The sequence below is a fragment of the Myotis myotis genome, unplaced genomic scaffold, assembly GCF_014108235.1.
Source record: "Myotis myotis isolate mMyoMyo1 unplaced genomic scaffold, mMyoMyo1.p scaffold_m19_p_8, whole genome shotgun sequence".
In the NCBI taxonomy this organism is placed as follows: Eukaryota; Metazoa; Chordata; class Mammalia; order Chiroptera; family Vespertilionidae; genus Myotis; species Myotis myotis.
In genome coordinates, this window is record NW_023416390.1 from 28,670,497 (window position 1) to 28,686,255 (window position 15,759).

At 40.9% G+C, this 15,759-nt stretch overlaps 1 protein-coding gene across 1 annotated transcript in view; it reads left to right on the forward strand.

The window, feature by feature from the left end:
- Positions 1-607: 607 nt before the first annotated feature.
- Positions 608-15,759, forward strand: part of DAW1 (dynein assembly factor with WD repeats 1) — a 34,524-nt gene continuing 19,372 nt past the window's right edge. Inside the window, 8 exon segments of the mRNA XM_036320637.1 lie at positions 608-628; positions 630-659; positions 661-730; positions 733-1,050; positions 6,704-6,776; positions 10,851-10,995; positions 12,367-12,425; positions 14,680-14,802. Coding sequence (XP_036176530.1) covers positions 608-628; positions 630-659; positions 661-730; positions 733-1,050; positions 6,704-6,776; positions 10,851-10,995; positions 12,367-12,425; positions 14,680-14,802 — 839 coding nt within the window.

Below are 15,759 nucleotides of genomic sequence, written 5' to 3' on the forward strand. Positions count from 1 at the left end.
TTTTCTTTTAAATTACATTTTAAAATGTGGAGTAAAACAACTCAGCAAGTCAATTTAGAGAAGTTGAAAGGACAGAAAAAACTGTAGATGTGGAGATAAGGAGATAACACAGGAATTGCTTAAGTTTGGGAAATACCGATTTTGGAACTTGGGAAGTCAAATTCCTTAAAGGAAACTGACACTCACTCTGCCTATCCAACTCTTCCTGTTCACAGCGTTCCTGATGGAACGAACCTCCAGGTGGCAGGTAGGGGGTGATGCTGGCCAAAAACAGAACAGGCCAAAAGGAGGCCTGGGAATTCTTAAACCTGCAGTTGAGAGCACAGGCCTTGGCTTCCAAGTATAGGCTTTCGATACACCACCTTCCCACCCTCAACCACTCACTAGACCTAGACCTGGGGTATGGCTTCACCTCTAAGTCTCAGCTCTCCTTCTTGAGATGGGGTGGCAATAAGTGGTGCATAAGTCATACCTTTCTTAAGACTATGAATACAGGCGTATAACACACATAGCGCAGTGTACGGTACTGCATCAGCAAATGTAGGCTATTACATTGAGTCATTTTTCCTTTGTGGGGACAGGGGCAGGGCATGTGGAGGATCCAGGAATGGAAAACGACACAGGGCTTTTTTCTCCCATCCCTGCTTTTTGGAACCCAAATGGGCGCAGCCCCGGCGGTGGTCGCGTACCTGCCATTATGAGGTCACCCTTCCTAAGGCCAGGAGGGGAGATGTCCCAGGCAAACAGGGATGCAGATTCAGGTGGCGGGAACGCGGGCGGGAGCGCTGGCCCGGCCCCGCACCCTGGAGCCCCCGTTCATCCTGGGAGTCCAGAGGCAGATGCTGGGGTCTTCCAGGGCCTGGGCTCAGGTAGCGCTCCGCGAACCCCCGCCCCAGGCTCCCCGCCCCCGGAGCGCGCCGCGTGCCTGCGCATGCGTCCCGGCGTCCCGCTGCTGTTTGGCCGTTTCCATGGCTACGAATCCGCTCTGTGAAGGGTCCGGGAGCAAGAAAATGAAACTCAAGAGCCTCCTGCTCCGTTATTACCCGCCAGGTACAGGCGGATGCCCTCCGCCCTCGCGTGGGACCTGGACTCCGGCCGGGGGTGGGGTTGGGGGGCGGGTGGGGGGTGTGTGTGCGGTGAAGAGGGTGCGGGGACCCAGAGGGCGGCGCGGGCCCGGAGTGGGTGATCCCTGGGGGACAGGAAGCAGAGCGTTTCCCAACATCCTCACTCTTTCAGATACTGGACTCTGTTCCTCAAAACTTTTATAACGAGTCTCATAGGAAGTCTTTGAACTTGTAAGTCGCTGAGTTATGCTTTCTGGTTAGTTAGGAGGCTGGCGGATGCAAAGGCGGAGGTGGCAATGGGTGATGTCCTGGGACACAGACAAGGGCCACATTAGGTTTTATGGTCCAGGCAAGGTGTGTTGAGTATGAATATCCATTACCTCAGTGGCTGTTTTCCAGACTGGACGTGCCAATCGATGGGCATGTTTACTGAGGGCCTGCCGCCCAGGTGCTTTGAGCTCCCTGCCCTGGGGCCTTAAAGAAGGTCTCAGGCCTGGCTTCCAGTGAGTTTAGGAAATGATGAAATAAGCCCAGAATGCTATAGTTCCATTAGGAGAAACTTGCCTAGTTTTCTCTCTCTCTCTCTCTCTCTCTCTCTCTCTCTCTCTCTCTCTCTCTCTCAAACAGGCGAGGACATGGTCGCCTTTACAGAATATTTGAAGTCCAGTGGTCACTCAGCTTGGTAGGGACAGAACCAGGAACAGAACTCTTGGCTTTTAATTCAGAACTCACTTTAAGAAAAAGATAAAGTAAAAAGTATGAAAAACTTGCCCCAAGGCTGTGGATGACGATATATACTTGCCCAATGTATAGTTCAGGTCTCTGGCAAGAGTGGGCCTAGACAGCAACTTTCTCCAGTGGGAAGTCAACATTTGTAGGAAAGACATTCACTTTTTCCCTCTCAGAATTCCAATTAAAATACCATGACAAGGCTCTAGATAGTAGAGGTAGTATCTGGGAAATTTTAAATTAAGATGAATGGCTTGTTCTCTTTAAGCATTCCACAACCTCACGTTGGCTGTGCTTGCACAGAGTCTGGGGCCGGTTCCCACAAATAGAATGATAAATGAATGTCTTGCCTTCATTCCTTTGCTGTGGCATGTAGGTCAAGAATGTGAGCTCTGGGATCATAACTACTCTCACCCTGTAAAAATTCAGCAACTGGGACAATTTGTTTTGATCTGTTGAGTTGTCAGATGGTTATAATAGCACCCAGGTCTGCTGACCCTTTCCAGCTACTCTTCCATTTATCTCCCTTTCCGCAGAGTAAACCTCCTTGAAAGAATGTTGTTTTCAATTTCTCTTCTCCCTCTGTCTTGAATGTACTTCTATCCTGTGTTCATCTTCATTGCTCCACTGCAACTGCCCTTTTCAAGATCCCCAATGATCTCCAACGTGACTGAACCCCTGGCTGCATCTCAGTCCTTTCCTTTTTGGACCTGACGGTAGCATTGGACCCATTTGCTCATTCTGACCTCCTTAGGCTTCCAGGACACACTGTTTTATCTCCTGCCTCACGGTCACTCCTTGGTCCATCTCGTTGGCTGTTCCTCTTTTTCTCTAATCTTAATGATGGAGTGTCCCAGAGCTCCGTCCTTGGCTTTCCCTATCTATACTCATGTGCTAGGTGACCTCATCTCTTCTCAAGGCTTACAAACCGCCTGAGTCATCCTAAATACCTAACTGCCCACCTGGTTCTTTATTTCAGATATCCAATGTGCATTGTACATGGGCCTCTGTGTCCCAACTAAGTCAATGGTAGCTCCATTTCTCCACTATGGCTCACGCCAAAATCCTGGATTCACCCTTTTCTCCTCTCTTGCACACTCCACATATGGTCCAGTAGCAAACCCTGCCAGCTTGGTTTCAAAATACAGTCACTCACTGCTTCACAACGGGATACGTTCTGAGAAGTGTGTCCTTAGGACCTAAGGCTTAGGTGATTTTGGTGTTGTGTGAACATCACAGAGTGCATCTACACAAACCTGGGTGGTCTAGCCTACTACACACCTAGGCTACATGGTATAGTCTATTGCTCCTAGGCCACAGTCTTCATAGCATCTTACTGTGCAAAAAACACAAGTTTAAATCAGGCACAAGAGAAAATGATGCAATCAAGAAACACGGTAAACACAGATGTATGAAACTACTGCTGGCACAACACAGTGTACTGTTTTACAGAAAACACTTTTTTTTATATAAGTAGAAAGAGTACATTCTAAAATAACGATAAAAGTGTAGTCAATACATAAGCCAAGCCAGTATCAGAGCCATTTATTATCATTATCAAGTGTTATGTACAGTACATACTTGTATGTGCTACACTTTTATACAACTGGCAGCCAGTACATGTGTTTGCACCAGTATCACCGCAAACATGTGAGGAATGCATTGTGCTACAACATTACAATGGCTATGACTTTATTAGGTAATAGGAATTTTCCAGCTCCATTATAATCTTACTAGAGGCCCGGTGCACAAATTTGTGCACAGGTGGGGTCCCTCGGTCTGGGCAGTGATCGGGGCTGATAAGGGCCATCTTGCCCAGTTCCTCATGTTGTGACCCAACCATAAAATTATTTTTGTTGCTACTTCATAACTGTAATGTTGCTACTGTTATGAATCATAATGTAAATATCTGATATGCAGGATGGTCTTAGGCAACCCCTGTGAAAGGGTCGTTCGACCGCCAAAGGGGTTACGACCCACAGGTTGAGAACTGCTGCTTTAGAGCCATGATTGCAACTATTGCCTTAATGATTATCTTCTAATGAGGGCATAACACTTAGCATCTAGACACAATTTCTGAATTCCAATCTTTGGTGAGCCATGTATTATATGCAGATTTCTAAGCTACTGCTGAGTAGCAGGTGGGTGGTGCAATAACATTATCTACTTGGGAAAAATTGCTCCCCACTGAGTCATCCCCATGCCACCTTTATCCCTTTGGTCTATAGAGCAATTTTTCTTCACCTCCTATTCCTCTCATTTCAGTCCTCCCACATTCTTTTGAATAATCTATAAATCAGGAGCATTGTCTTGTTGGCATCCATTGAATGATCCCTCTCCCTACTTAAATTCCTGATGACTAAAGACGCAGAACAGTAACATGACTAATCAAACATGAGGCATTTCCTTTTTATCTTGGTCACACTCATTAATTAGTAGGTGTTGAATAAGTGCTTGTCAACTGACTCAGTTGTGACAGCTTTTGTCTTTTATTGATTAGGCACAAGTCCTTAGTTTTATGGTCAGGAGAAGGAGTTATAAATATTAATTAAACTGATCAATGTTCTGACCACTTTAAAGGTTTCTGTTGACTGAAGATGACCTGGATAAGGACCACTGACATCTTACAAAGCTTAGCCTTTTAGTACATTGAAGAATTTAGGGGGCAGTGGCTCCTTACCTGTTTTGGGAATTATATCAATTGAATAATGATTCGCAACCAGAGGGAGATCAGGAATATTTATATTGTGAGAAACAATTACTGAAGAACTACATGTATTCAGAAGCATCTTTGTCTATTTTTTTGAAAATCATATTCTTCGCAGACTCTCACTCACTTCGGAGCTCAGTGATCATGGAAGAGGGACTGTATTGCCTGATGTTTGTCACAGTGGAAAAGTCAATGAACATGTTTTATATTTTATTCTTTGTTTTTGAGATTCCTTTTTTTCCCTTTTTAGCTGTTGAGTTTCACGTCATGCTTAAAAAGTCAACTACAAACACTAAGATAAAAATATACTCTATTATTTAGACCATTTTATAATTCATTCTTAATTTTAAAAATTTCTAATCAGCCTAGAATACATTTTTGTACACTGCGTGGTAGAATTATAGTTTTATTACTTTTTCAAAATTCAGCTGATTATGAAATCATTATTTATTGAACAAACCATTCTTTTCCAATTAATTTGAAATATTACCTTCACTTTATCTTTAAAATAAAGTGACTTCTCTAATAAAGGTGATTCTAAAACACAGATCTAATTTTGCATCAGAACCATAGTTTATTGTGATATAGTTTGTTATAATATGGGGTAAATTTTCAAGTCCCAAATATAAATCATGATAATTACTTTAACTCCATAGATTAATTTGACATCTGTTATATTGAATTATGGTCTATAACTGTGATTCGCAAATTATAGGGGCCCTTGAACCTCTTTAAAAGTGGGCCTCCAGGCCAAATCATTTTCCATAATAACAATAAGATATCATTTGCTTTTCCCCCTGTATTGACATTTGCACTAAGGGTGCAGAAACAGTGAAAGGTCAAACAGCTGGTACCTTAGAACAAATCAAGGCAGTGGCCGTAGACTCTGACAGTGGTCCTGTGCTCACGGATGCGCGCTTGCGTTAGTTCCAGTGGCAGGTCAGTTTTCTGAGTCCTTACAATGCGATTCCGGTCTGTTTTGTGTTCCTGGTGCTGCTAGTAGAGCTTCTTCCTGCTCCATTCCTGCTGGTGCCACCTGCAGGGAAAGAGCTATATCCCAATATGCCTGTTCTCACTGGGTGACCTTCTGAGGATGGGGGACAAACCCCAGGCCTGGTTATGCCACTGCTCAAATACACAGGTGCTTTGGCACTTGGTGGTAGAGTGACATCTGGGAAATCCTAGGACTTCATTGCTGCTCCTTTTGGAGGTGGATGAGACTGCCTACCAATGGCCTGGTTGTGAAGTGGGGTATGGAAGACCCTGGGACTTCCCTAGCATTCCTCTAGACCAGTGGTTCTCAACCTTCCTAATGCTGCGACCCTTTAATACAGTTCCTCATGTTGTGGTGACCCCCAATTTCATTGTTACAAATTGAACATAATTAAAGCATAGTGATTAATCACAAAAACAATATGTAATTATATATATGTTTTCCGATGGTCTTAGGTGACCCCTGTGAAAGGGTCGTTCGACCCCCAAAGGGGTCTCGACCCACAGGTTGAGAACCGCTGCTCTAGACAGACTGGATGGCTCCCTGGGCCCAGGAGAGGAGCACGTGTTGAGAAAACCTGGGACTTTGTTGCTGTGTCTGCTGCAGGCAGACTAGACAGCTGCTGGCCCAGCTTTGCAGTGGAAACCGGATCAGCCCAGGCTTTCCCTAGTGGATAGACTCCCTCAGGGGCCCCAGCTGTGGAGCAGGGCTCAGGGCTCCCTATTAGTTCTTTGTATGACTTCCCTTCTTGTGGACGTTTGGCCATAGCAAGCAAGTTGCTGTGGCTGTGGTATGGTTTTTGGTGATGTTTGGTTTTTGTTGTCTCTGCCTTTTGGTGGTTCCAGGCTACACGTCCTGTTGGTCCCCAGTTTGGGGATATAAGGTGACAAAAAGAAAATCTAGGGAATTTACCCTATTGTCATTCCTTGAGTCTTGAGGCCTTTGGCCAGTCCACCTTCTTCTATACAACTCTCAATTATTTTATCCTTGCCTGTTGAATAATTTCAAGGGTATTTAATTGTATTTAGAGGAAAGACCAGGGAAAAGTGAATTTACATGATCTTGTTTTAGAATTAGACATCAGTGCATATGTTTTGAAAAATTCAAGCTGTTGAGAAATAAAAATGATCAAGTTGTCAAAGTAGATTAACTTTGGACATCAGTTGTCATCATAAATGTTTTAAACATGTTTGTTTACTTTTATAGGAATTATGTTGGAATATGAGAAAAGTGGAGAATTGAAGACCAAATCCATAGATTTACTTGATCTCAGTCCCAGGTAAGCTAGCTATACAATGTAACATGTATTTCATACCCAGTTTTTTTACTGGAAAACCCTGACATAGGGTGACGTATGGAGGAGCTGCATAACCTCAGACAATACACTGCTTTAAAAATGTTATGTGGTGTGTGACTTCCTGTTTGTTTCAGTGAGTTCTACTTGAGTGTCTTGTTGAGGGAGGAGGTAGAAAATGGATCATTAGTTTGCCCTTCTCTCTTACCCCCTAAATAGACTCTTTTAAATAAAAATAAACTATTAGTTTAGAATAGTTTTAGAAAAGTTGTGAAGAGAAAGTTTCCACGTACTGCATACTCGATATCCCCGATTATTATCATCTTAGACTAGCATGGTACATTTCTCATAATTAATGAACCAGCATTGATACATTATTATTAACTGAAGACTGTATTTTACCCAATTTTCCTTGGTTTTTGCCTAAACCTCTTTTTCTCTTCCAAGATCCCCTCCAGGAGACCACATGGCATTTAGTCGTCATGTCTCCTTGGTCTCCTCAGGGCTGTGAGAGTGCCTCAGACTTGCCTTCTTTTTGATGACCTTAACATTACTGAGGGGCACTGGTCATGACATTTTAAGAATATTACCAAGCCTGTTATTTTCTTAGTAGATAAACATCTCTTAGGGCTGACTGCATACAATCTTCCTCAATAATTGCCATGGGGCAGAGTTGGGAGGAATTAAGTTTTGTCTCTGAAACTTGTGTGCTCAGAGGAAATCCCCCTGCGAGATCTTATTGCCAAGAATTCATTCCCCTTAGGACGGCTTATGCAAAACTGCACTTGGAGAGATAGAATCAGAATAGAGATTATACCTGTAGGAGCCCACATGCAGATAAGGAGAAGATATTCTGAATGCGAGAAAATAAAAAGAACTAGTATAAAAATACTGCAATATGTGTTTTATCTAGTATCCCCGGGATGGCAATGGGTAATTTCCCACTGTGACTGTCCTTTTGCTTTGTCCTGATTAGTGGGGAGGGGAACAGAGTCTGTCAGCAAAGGGACTTCTCACATAGGAGGGGAGCTGCTCTCTAGTTTTAGAATAAACCCAAATAGCTCCTGGCTGGTGAGAGCTGCCGCTGGGTCTGGAGTCTGTCTCAGCGTGGGAACAGGTGTGGCTCGGATGATAATAGTTACAGTGAAGTCCAAGTCCGATTCCAGGTGCCTGGCACAGAGGACTCAGAAGGTTTTTTTTGGTTTTTGTTTTTTTTAAATAAAAAGGTAAATGGTGGCAAAGATAATGTTATTTAATTTCATCTACACCAATCTCTGTTTAATCTATTTTCAGGGAAGACAAGACCTCAGATCAAATCAAGCCTTTTTTTGCTAGTTTTGTAAAGGGAACATATTACTGATACATGTGGTTATGGCAGCAGGCAGAAAGCTCTGTTGTTAGACATGCGTTTTTTCAATCAATAAACGACGTATTTGCACCTTCTACATGTAAAGCTCTAGGTTAGTCTATGAGAGGCTATAAAGATGCGAGTCATAATGCCTACCTCAGTGGGCTTATTGTCTAGTTTGAGGAACAGCTTGTATGAAACAGATGAACATCATGTGAGTGATGCAGATAAACTTGTAGGTGAGAGAATAACTTCCAGGTAGAGATTCAGGACAGTGCAGACTTATGTATAAAAAATGTAGATCTTTAGGATGCTGTAGTCATCCGATGGAGTTCATCAGTGTCTCAAAGTTTGTTTTAAAAACGTATGGGCCTTATTTCTAGTTCTGCCCTAGAATCTGGAGGTATTCTGCACATAAAAACACTTGCATTATATATGACCTAGTGCAGTTACTATATTAGAAGATAACAACTAGAATAGGACCGCAGTTGGATATATTGGTTAACCACCTGGTTTCTTTAGATCTTACTAGGAAATTTGTATTGATTCACCACATTTGTTGGAAACTCCCAAAAGGCATTATGATGTTTTTGATGCTTATGAAAGTATAATTTTTTTGATGACAAACTGTCTCAGAATTTATGAAAGGCATCATTATAAACCGTCTCTGGTTTATTTCCATTCCAAATACTCACTCTAATTCTGATAGGCTGTATTTCTTGAGAGATGGGACCGTGTCTTTTGCTCTTGCAGCGCGTAACCCACAGTAGGTGCTCAGTAAAAGTTAATGGGACCAGTAGTCTCGTAGCTCAGTGCCTTGCACAGAACTGGAGCTAAGGAATTGTGTATTTAGGATGCTCATCAGAGTTCGAGTTTCTGGGAAGGGTATGCTGAGACAGAGGTAGGTGGGTAAAAGGTTACTGGGCAGTGACACCTGTGACAGACCAGAGGGTGAAGGGGGTCAGGCAGGAGGAGGCACACGTCATGATGATGCAGATTTGACAATGGCCTCTGACAGCCCAAAGGGGAGCTCCGGAGTGGAGCTTGTTGGTTAGGGGGGTTCCTCATGTTCCAAAACGGCCAGGCTCTTGCACTGCCCCTTTGCTCAGCCCTGCGCTGAGGGCCACCATGAAGACCAGGCCCTGAGCTCAAATGCTGAGACGGATCCTGGAGCAGCTCAGCTGGAGGCTGTCCATTAACTCCTCACCCCTCGCAGCTGGGCCACAGGGCCTTAAGGATGCGTGCTGGGTAGTGTGCATCTTTGACTCATGTTTTGCAAAATTACCCCATTTGGATGCTTTGCAGTTCCTAATCATTAATATTTGCATTGATTTAATATTATTCTGGACTAGCAAAATTGACCAAAATTGGTATAGATTACTTGAATACTGAGGAAAACCACGAATCTGCCCTTTTCAGATCAGTTCTCTTTCAGGGAAATCATGTTGCAGCCAATAAGAAGTAGTAATAAAAATCACCGTTATGCTTTGAATGTTTATTTTTGGTCAGGTACTTTCTCTTCCCCTGAAAATATTTAGAGCCGACACTTTGGGTGGGTGGGTGGGAAGAGATCAACCAAAGCACTGTGTGCATATATGCATAAGCCATGGACACAGACAATAGGGTGATGAAGGTCTGGGGCAGGGGGTGGGGGCAGGCTAGAAGGGGTCAATGAGGGGAGAAAAGGGGACATATAAAAATATATATTTTTAAAGAAACTTTCTGGACCTCATTTTTTTTCATTTTTCTTTTAGTGCAAATATCCTATCCAATAAAGAGGGGGTATGCTAATTGACTCTCACACCATCGCAAAGATAGTGGCGCCCACAGCCAATAAGGAGGGAATATGCTAATTGACTGGCCTGCCCTCAAAGATGGTGGTGCCCACAGCCACAAGATGGCGCACCAGTCCCCTCAACCCCGCTAGGGTGGCAGGCATGTGGCAAGGAGTCCCCCAGTCCCCTCAGCCCCCCAGCTGCCCAGGGCTGGCCTGAGGCACAGGCATGCCTCAGAAAGCGGCTGCCCAGCCACCCAGGGCTGCCCGAAGCTCGGGTAACCAGGGCCGGCCAAGGCTTGTGCTGTCGGCAGTGGCAGCAGCAGAGGTGTGATGCGGGCGTCACCTTCCCCTGATCACGGGGTCCCCTCCCGCCCCTGAGGGCTCCTGGACTGTGAGAGGGGGCAAGCCGGGCTGAGGCACCCTCCCCTTCAGTGCATGAATTTTCATGCACCAGGCCTCTAGTAGTAACTATAAAAGCATTAAATTAAAAGGTTGTTACAGAATTAAATGAGATAACATATGTAAAGTGGAAAGAATAGTAGTACCAGGAACATTCAATATAACTTCATTTCAAAGAGAAAGAAGGAAAAACATATAGAAGAAGCTCATGCTGAGACCCAGGATGCCCTTGGCCTTCTTTAGGTGAGCAAGTCAGGATCTTTGCACCCGCTCCTCGCAGGGGAGAAGTCTCAGGATGTGAAAACAGGTTCTGGAGAATCCCAGCTGCTGCCATCCCTGCCACAATGCTCTTCATTGATTTGCATGATTTCTTCCCCCCAGAATCCCCGCCCCCCCTCGAGATCTCTTGATAAAGATGATGGTGTTCTTGACATTTTATAAATACTCTGCTTTGTAAAATAACGTAACTCTTCAGGTAATGGATGCATGTGTGACTGTGGCATAGGAGAAGTAACTTTCTTTTCGTGAATCTTAGTACTGATGTCAGTGCCCTAGTAGAAGAGATACAGAGAGCAGAACCTCTAATCACAGCTTCACGATCACACCAGGTGAAACTTTTAATTCAGAGACTACAGGATAAACTCAGAGAGCACAGCGACCACCAATTCGAACTTTTCAAGGTAATGTCTGTTTTCAAAATACAAGGTGTAACTTCAGTAAATTCATTGATATCCTACTAATTTGAGGTGAAATGCAAATCGTGTTTTTTCTTCCCCTCAGTGCCTCACATTTATTTGCTAAGGCTAAGTCTCAATGACTGTTGAATGAATGAAATTCAAACTTTTATTTTTTGAAGTTCAATAAAGATTTGTAGTTCTTTATTAAACTACATAAAGATAGCTGTTATTTATAATGATTAATTTAAAGGATAACCATTAAGGCATTTTTAAGTTATTGAATAATTAAAGTGTTTTTTTCCCAGTTAAAGTAATAAGAAGTTGTGTTTCATGGTATATCAATATTTCAGTAAATTATATATTGATATGATTTATATAACAATTTTAATGCAATGAAAATATGCTTATTTTCCATACTTTTTGATTATTAAATTAAAAATATAACAAATGTGGTCATTTATTACTTCAGGAACAGCTTTTTTATTAACAACATTTTATAGCTTCTTCTAGAATTGCTTCATATTAAAATGATTTAATTTCGTATGATTTAAGTATAATTATAATAAAATATAATTATTATTTATATAGTCATCATATTCTGATACAAAATATTAAAGCAATCTTTTGTACTCATCCTTTCAATTTACTAAGAGGATGGTTATTCTTGTAATATTTCTTTGTCCAGCAGGTGGCACTATTAGACTTCAAATAGGAGCTCTATAACTAGCATGACCTTGTAATTTATCCTTCGAAGGGAACAATTTTGATAGTGAAAGAAAACACTATTAATAGTAGTTACACTCTGGTAATAGACATAACTTAGACTGTCCCAGCCTAATCTATCACTCTGTCTGTAAACAGAATATCCAATTTGCCTATATTTATTCAATAAACATTACGCATTCACTGTGTGCAAATAATGTAGGGATTGAAAGATAAATACAATAAGATATATCCTGACTCTAAAAGATCTTTATGATTAAAAAAGTAATAATAATACAGTGTAAACATTTAGTGTATTTCCTCTGTATACTGTTCATACATATCTACAAAACCATGAGTACTATGTTAAAGAAAATGTTATAAATTAGTGCTATTTGATATCTTATTTAATAGCAATAATTTATATTAAAGGAAAATTGGTGGAAAACACAGATTTTGGTTTTGTAATTATTCATAACTACCAAATGTATTATTGATAATAATAATAGATGGTACAATATATTTTTTCTCATTTGTTCAGATATCAAATATTGTCCTTTTATTACATATAATTAAGATAAGCTTGCATATTTTTATTGGTTTGAAATGTAAAATTAATGAATTAAACTTAATTTTATTTGAGTTTAAAAATGGTATTTTCTTTCATTGAAGGTTCTCAGAGCACATATACTACCATTGACTAACGTTGCACTGAATAAATCGGGCTCTTGGTAAGGTTCTCTATTTATTTAAAAAATAATAATTGTATTAGACTTCATTTTTTAGAGTAGTTTCAGATACACAGCAAAACTGAGCAGAAGGTAAAGGGATTTCTCATATATCTCATGTTCACCTCTCTCCCTCTCCCCCCTCTGCCTCCCCCAGTGTCAACAACCCTAGAGGCGAACATTTGTTACAATAGATGAACCTACAGGGGCACATCATTATCACTCAAAGTTCACAGTTTTCATTAGGGTTCACTCTTGACTTCGTACATTCTATGGGTTGACAAATGTATAATGACATATACCCACCACTATGGTACCACACAGAGCACTTTCACTGACCTAAAACTCCTCTTATTTTTATTTTGTCTATATCTATATATTTCTATTTTTTATAATTGATAACATTTGAGGGGTAAACTTTTTAAAGTAAAAATTGTATATATTTAAGGTGTACAATATGATGATTTGATTATACACAGTGAAATAATTGCTAGTCAAACTAATTAAGATATCATCTCACAGTTACCTTCTTTGTGTGTGAAGAAAGCACCTGAAACTTATTCTTTTACATGTTTCCCACAATCAATACGGTATTAACTGTAGTCACATGCCTGTAGATTAGATATCTAGACTTATTCATCCTACATAATTGCAACTTTGTAATCTAGGACCAACACCTTCTCATTTCACCCACTCTCCAGCCCCTGGTAATTCCTGTTCTACTCTGCTTCTATGAGTTTAACTTCTTTTTAAGATTCCACATAGAATGAGATCATACAGAATTTGTCTTTCCCTACCTGGCTTATTTCACTTAGCGTGATGTCATCCATGTTGACTTTTGTTGTCACAATTGGACGATTTCTGCTCTCTCATGGTTGAATTATATTTCATTGTATACATCACATTTTCTTTATCCATTCATCCCTTGACCAACACTTACATTGTTCCCATTTCTGAACTATGGTGAATAAGCTGCAATGGACATGGGAGTCCAAATATCTATCTATATGACATCCTTCCTGCAGTTCCTTTGGGTATATACACCCACCCCCAGGTAGGACTGCTGGGTCACATTGCAGTTCTAATTTTAATCTTGGGGGGAAACCACCATCCTGTCTTCCATAATGACCGCACCAAAACATTCTTGGAGAAGCTAGGAAGAAAATGCCTAGAGGAGAATCAAAGACACACTGCCTTGTCTACCTTCCTATTTGGTTGAGTTTAGATATTAGAATCTGTCTTTACCTTGTATAATTACCACTTGACATTTCTACTCACCTTTCAATATTGTGCATTACTTTCTGTGTCAGAGAAATAGTGTCCCTAATAGAATATGTAAGATATTTACTTTAATATTTACTTTAAAATATTAGAGGTCAATATATTACCTATTCATGTAGTAGAATAGTCATGTTAAAAAGTGTTAAATATGAAGCAAATATTTATTGAACCCTTATTCATGTGCCAGTCACATCCTGGGTCGTGGGGATGATGGTGGTGAACCAGATGGGTACAAGGACTAGCATGTATAAAATAAACAATGCAGTTCTTCAGAGAATGTGGCTGGTGAGGGTGATTAAAGTCCCAGAGAAAGCCAGGGCTGCTGGCCTCGTGGACACGAGCAGAAGTTGAATTTTCCTCCAGGTTGCTAGAACGCCATTAGAAGAAGGTTAGCAAAATAACTCCAATTCTGGCAAGGAAAACTAATTTGTAAGGACCATTTGTGAGGCAAGACCCATTCGAATATGGTTTTATTTGTTTAGGTAAGAGATGAAGACAATGGAGCTGGTGAGAATAGCCCTAGCAGGGATGTATTTGAGGCCCGGGATAAAAGAATTTACTAATAGATTGTGGAATGTGAGAGAAACTGAGGAGTCAAAGATGATGATAAGATTTTAGGGGCTGACCAACTGGAAGAATGATGCTATTTATTAAGATATATTAGAATTTCCAAAAATGTTAGTGATTGTCATTATTTAATATACTTATTTTTATTATAAGGCTAGTTATTGGCAAGGATTACTCTTTATTTTATTTAGTGACTTCTTTTTGGTTTGGGGATAAAATTGGAAAGTTTCTAAGGCAAAGAACTTATTAAGACAAAGGACTTATTGCTCCCATTTTAACTGTTTGTTCTGCATACACGATTTTCATGGAAAAAGTTTGAGAAATGGGGCTATAATCTTGCAGGTAAGAAATAAGGTCTTATTAACACACAGTTTTCTCCCCTTGTGATTAATTGATATTCCTGTCTTAGCTTCATCACAGGAAGCTATGACCGAACCTGCAAAGTCTGGGACACCGCATCTGGAGGGGAACTTTTCACCCTGGACGGCCACAGAAACGTGGTGTACGCCATCGCATTCAACAACCCTTATGGGTAAAGCACATTCGCTCACTCACTTCTTCCCTGTTAATCCATTGATTCACTTACTCAGCCCCTTCATCTATGTGAGGGAGGGAAGGAGGAAGGCAGAGAATGAAAATTTATTGAGTGCCTCATACATGCTTTTAAGTACCACTTCCAGTGCTTAAGGGAGTTTGTGGATTGGCATTACTGTCCTCAATAAAAAATATGAAGTTCAAGTCCCCTTCCCAGGATCACACAGTAGTAAAGAAGAGAGAGAGCAAGAGTTCGAGCTCAAGGAGGGCTGGCTTACCCTTGCAGCTCTCTGACAGGCAGCTCCACTGGTGTTTGTAGCACCGGCTGATGCTTCTGGCAAATGTGCCATATATGTTGATAAACTTGTTTACTTTGTTTAGAAGTTCATTTGCAGGGAGAAAAAAATTGTGTATAGTAACATGCTAAGTAACAGTACCAAATGCAATAGAAGAATTTAAAAACCAATCAGTAGTTCATGGAGTCAATAAACTACCAACATTCTCTATCTATCTTTCTGCACGACATACGCTGATACCCATGACTCCCTGCATGCTTGTAGCAGCTGGTCTAGCCACTGGCATGCTTAACTTCTCTGCCCACTGGTTAGGTTCTAAGCTTACCAAGAGTTGGTCATATTTGTTACTCAGTGGCCTGTCTCTATAGTTAACAAATATGACCAACTCTTGGTTAATCTGCTTATGTTGGTTGTGCTTTCAGTTGTAATTATGTTATGTAATTAAAATTTGCATATAACTAATAGAATGTGAATGTGAAAATGAAGCTTTTGTTTTTCCATGAAAGCATAGAAAAGGTAAATATTTGAAAAAAACTTACTAAATGAAGTTGTAGATGAGATCAATGTAAAAATTGGAAAACACATTGCAAAAAATTGAACAAATTCTGTAGTCGGATTGTTCGACAAGTATCTTTAAGTTTAAGTTCTCATTCCATTTT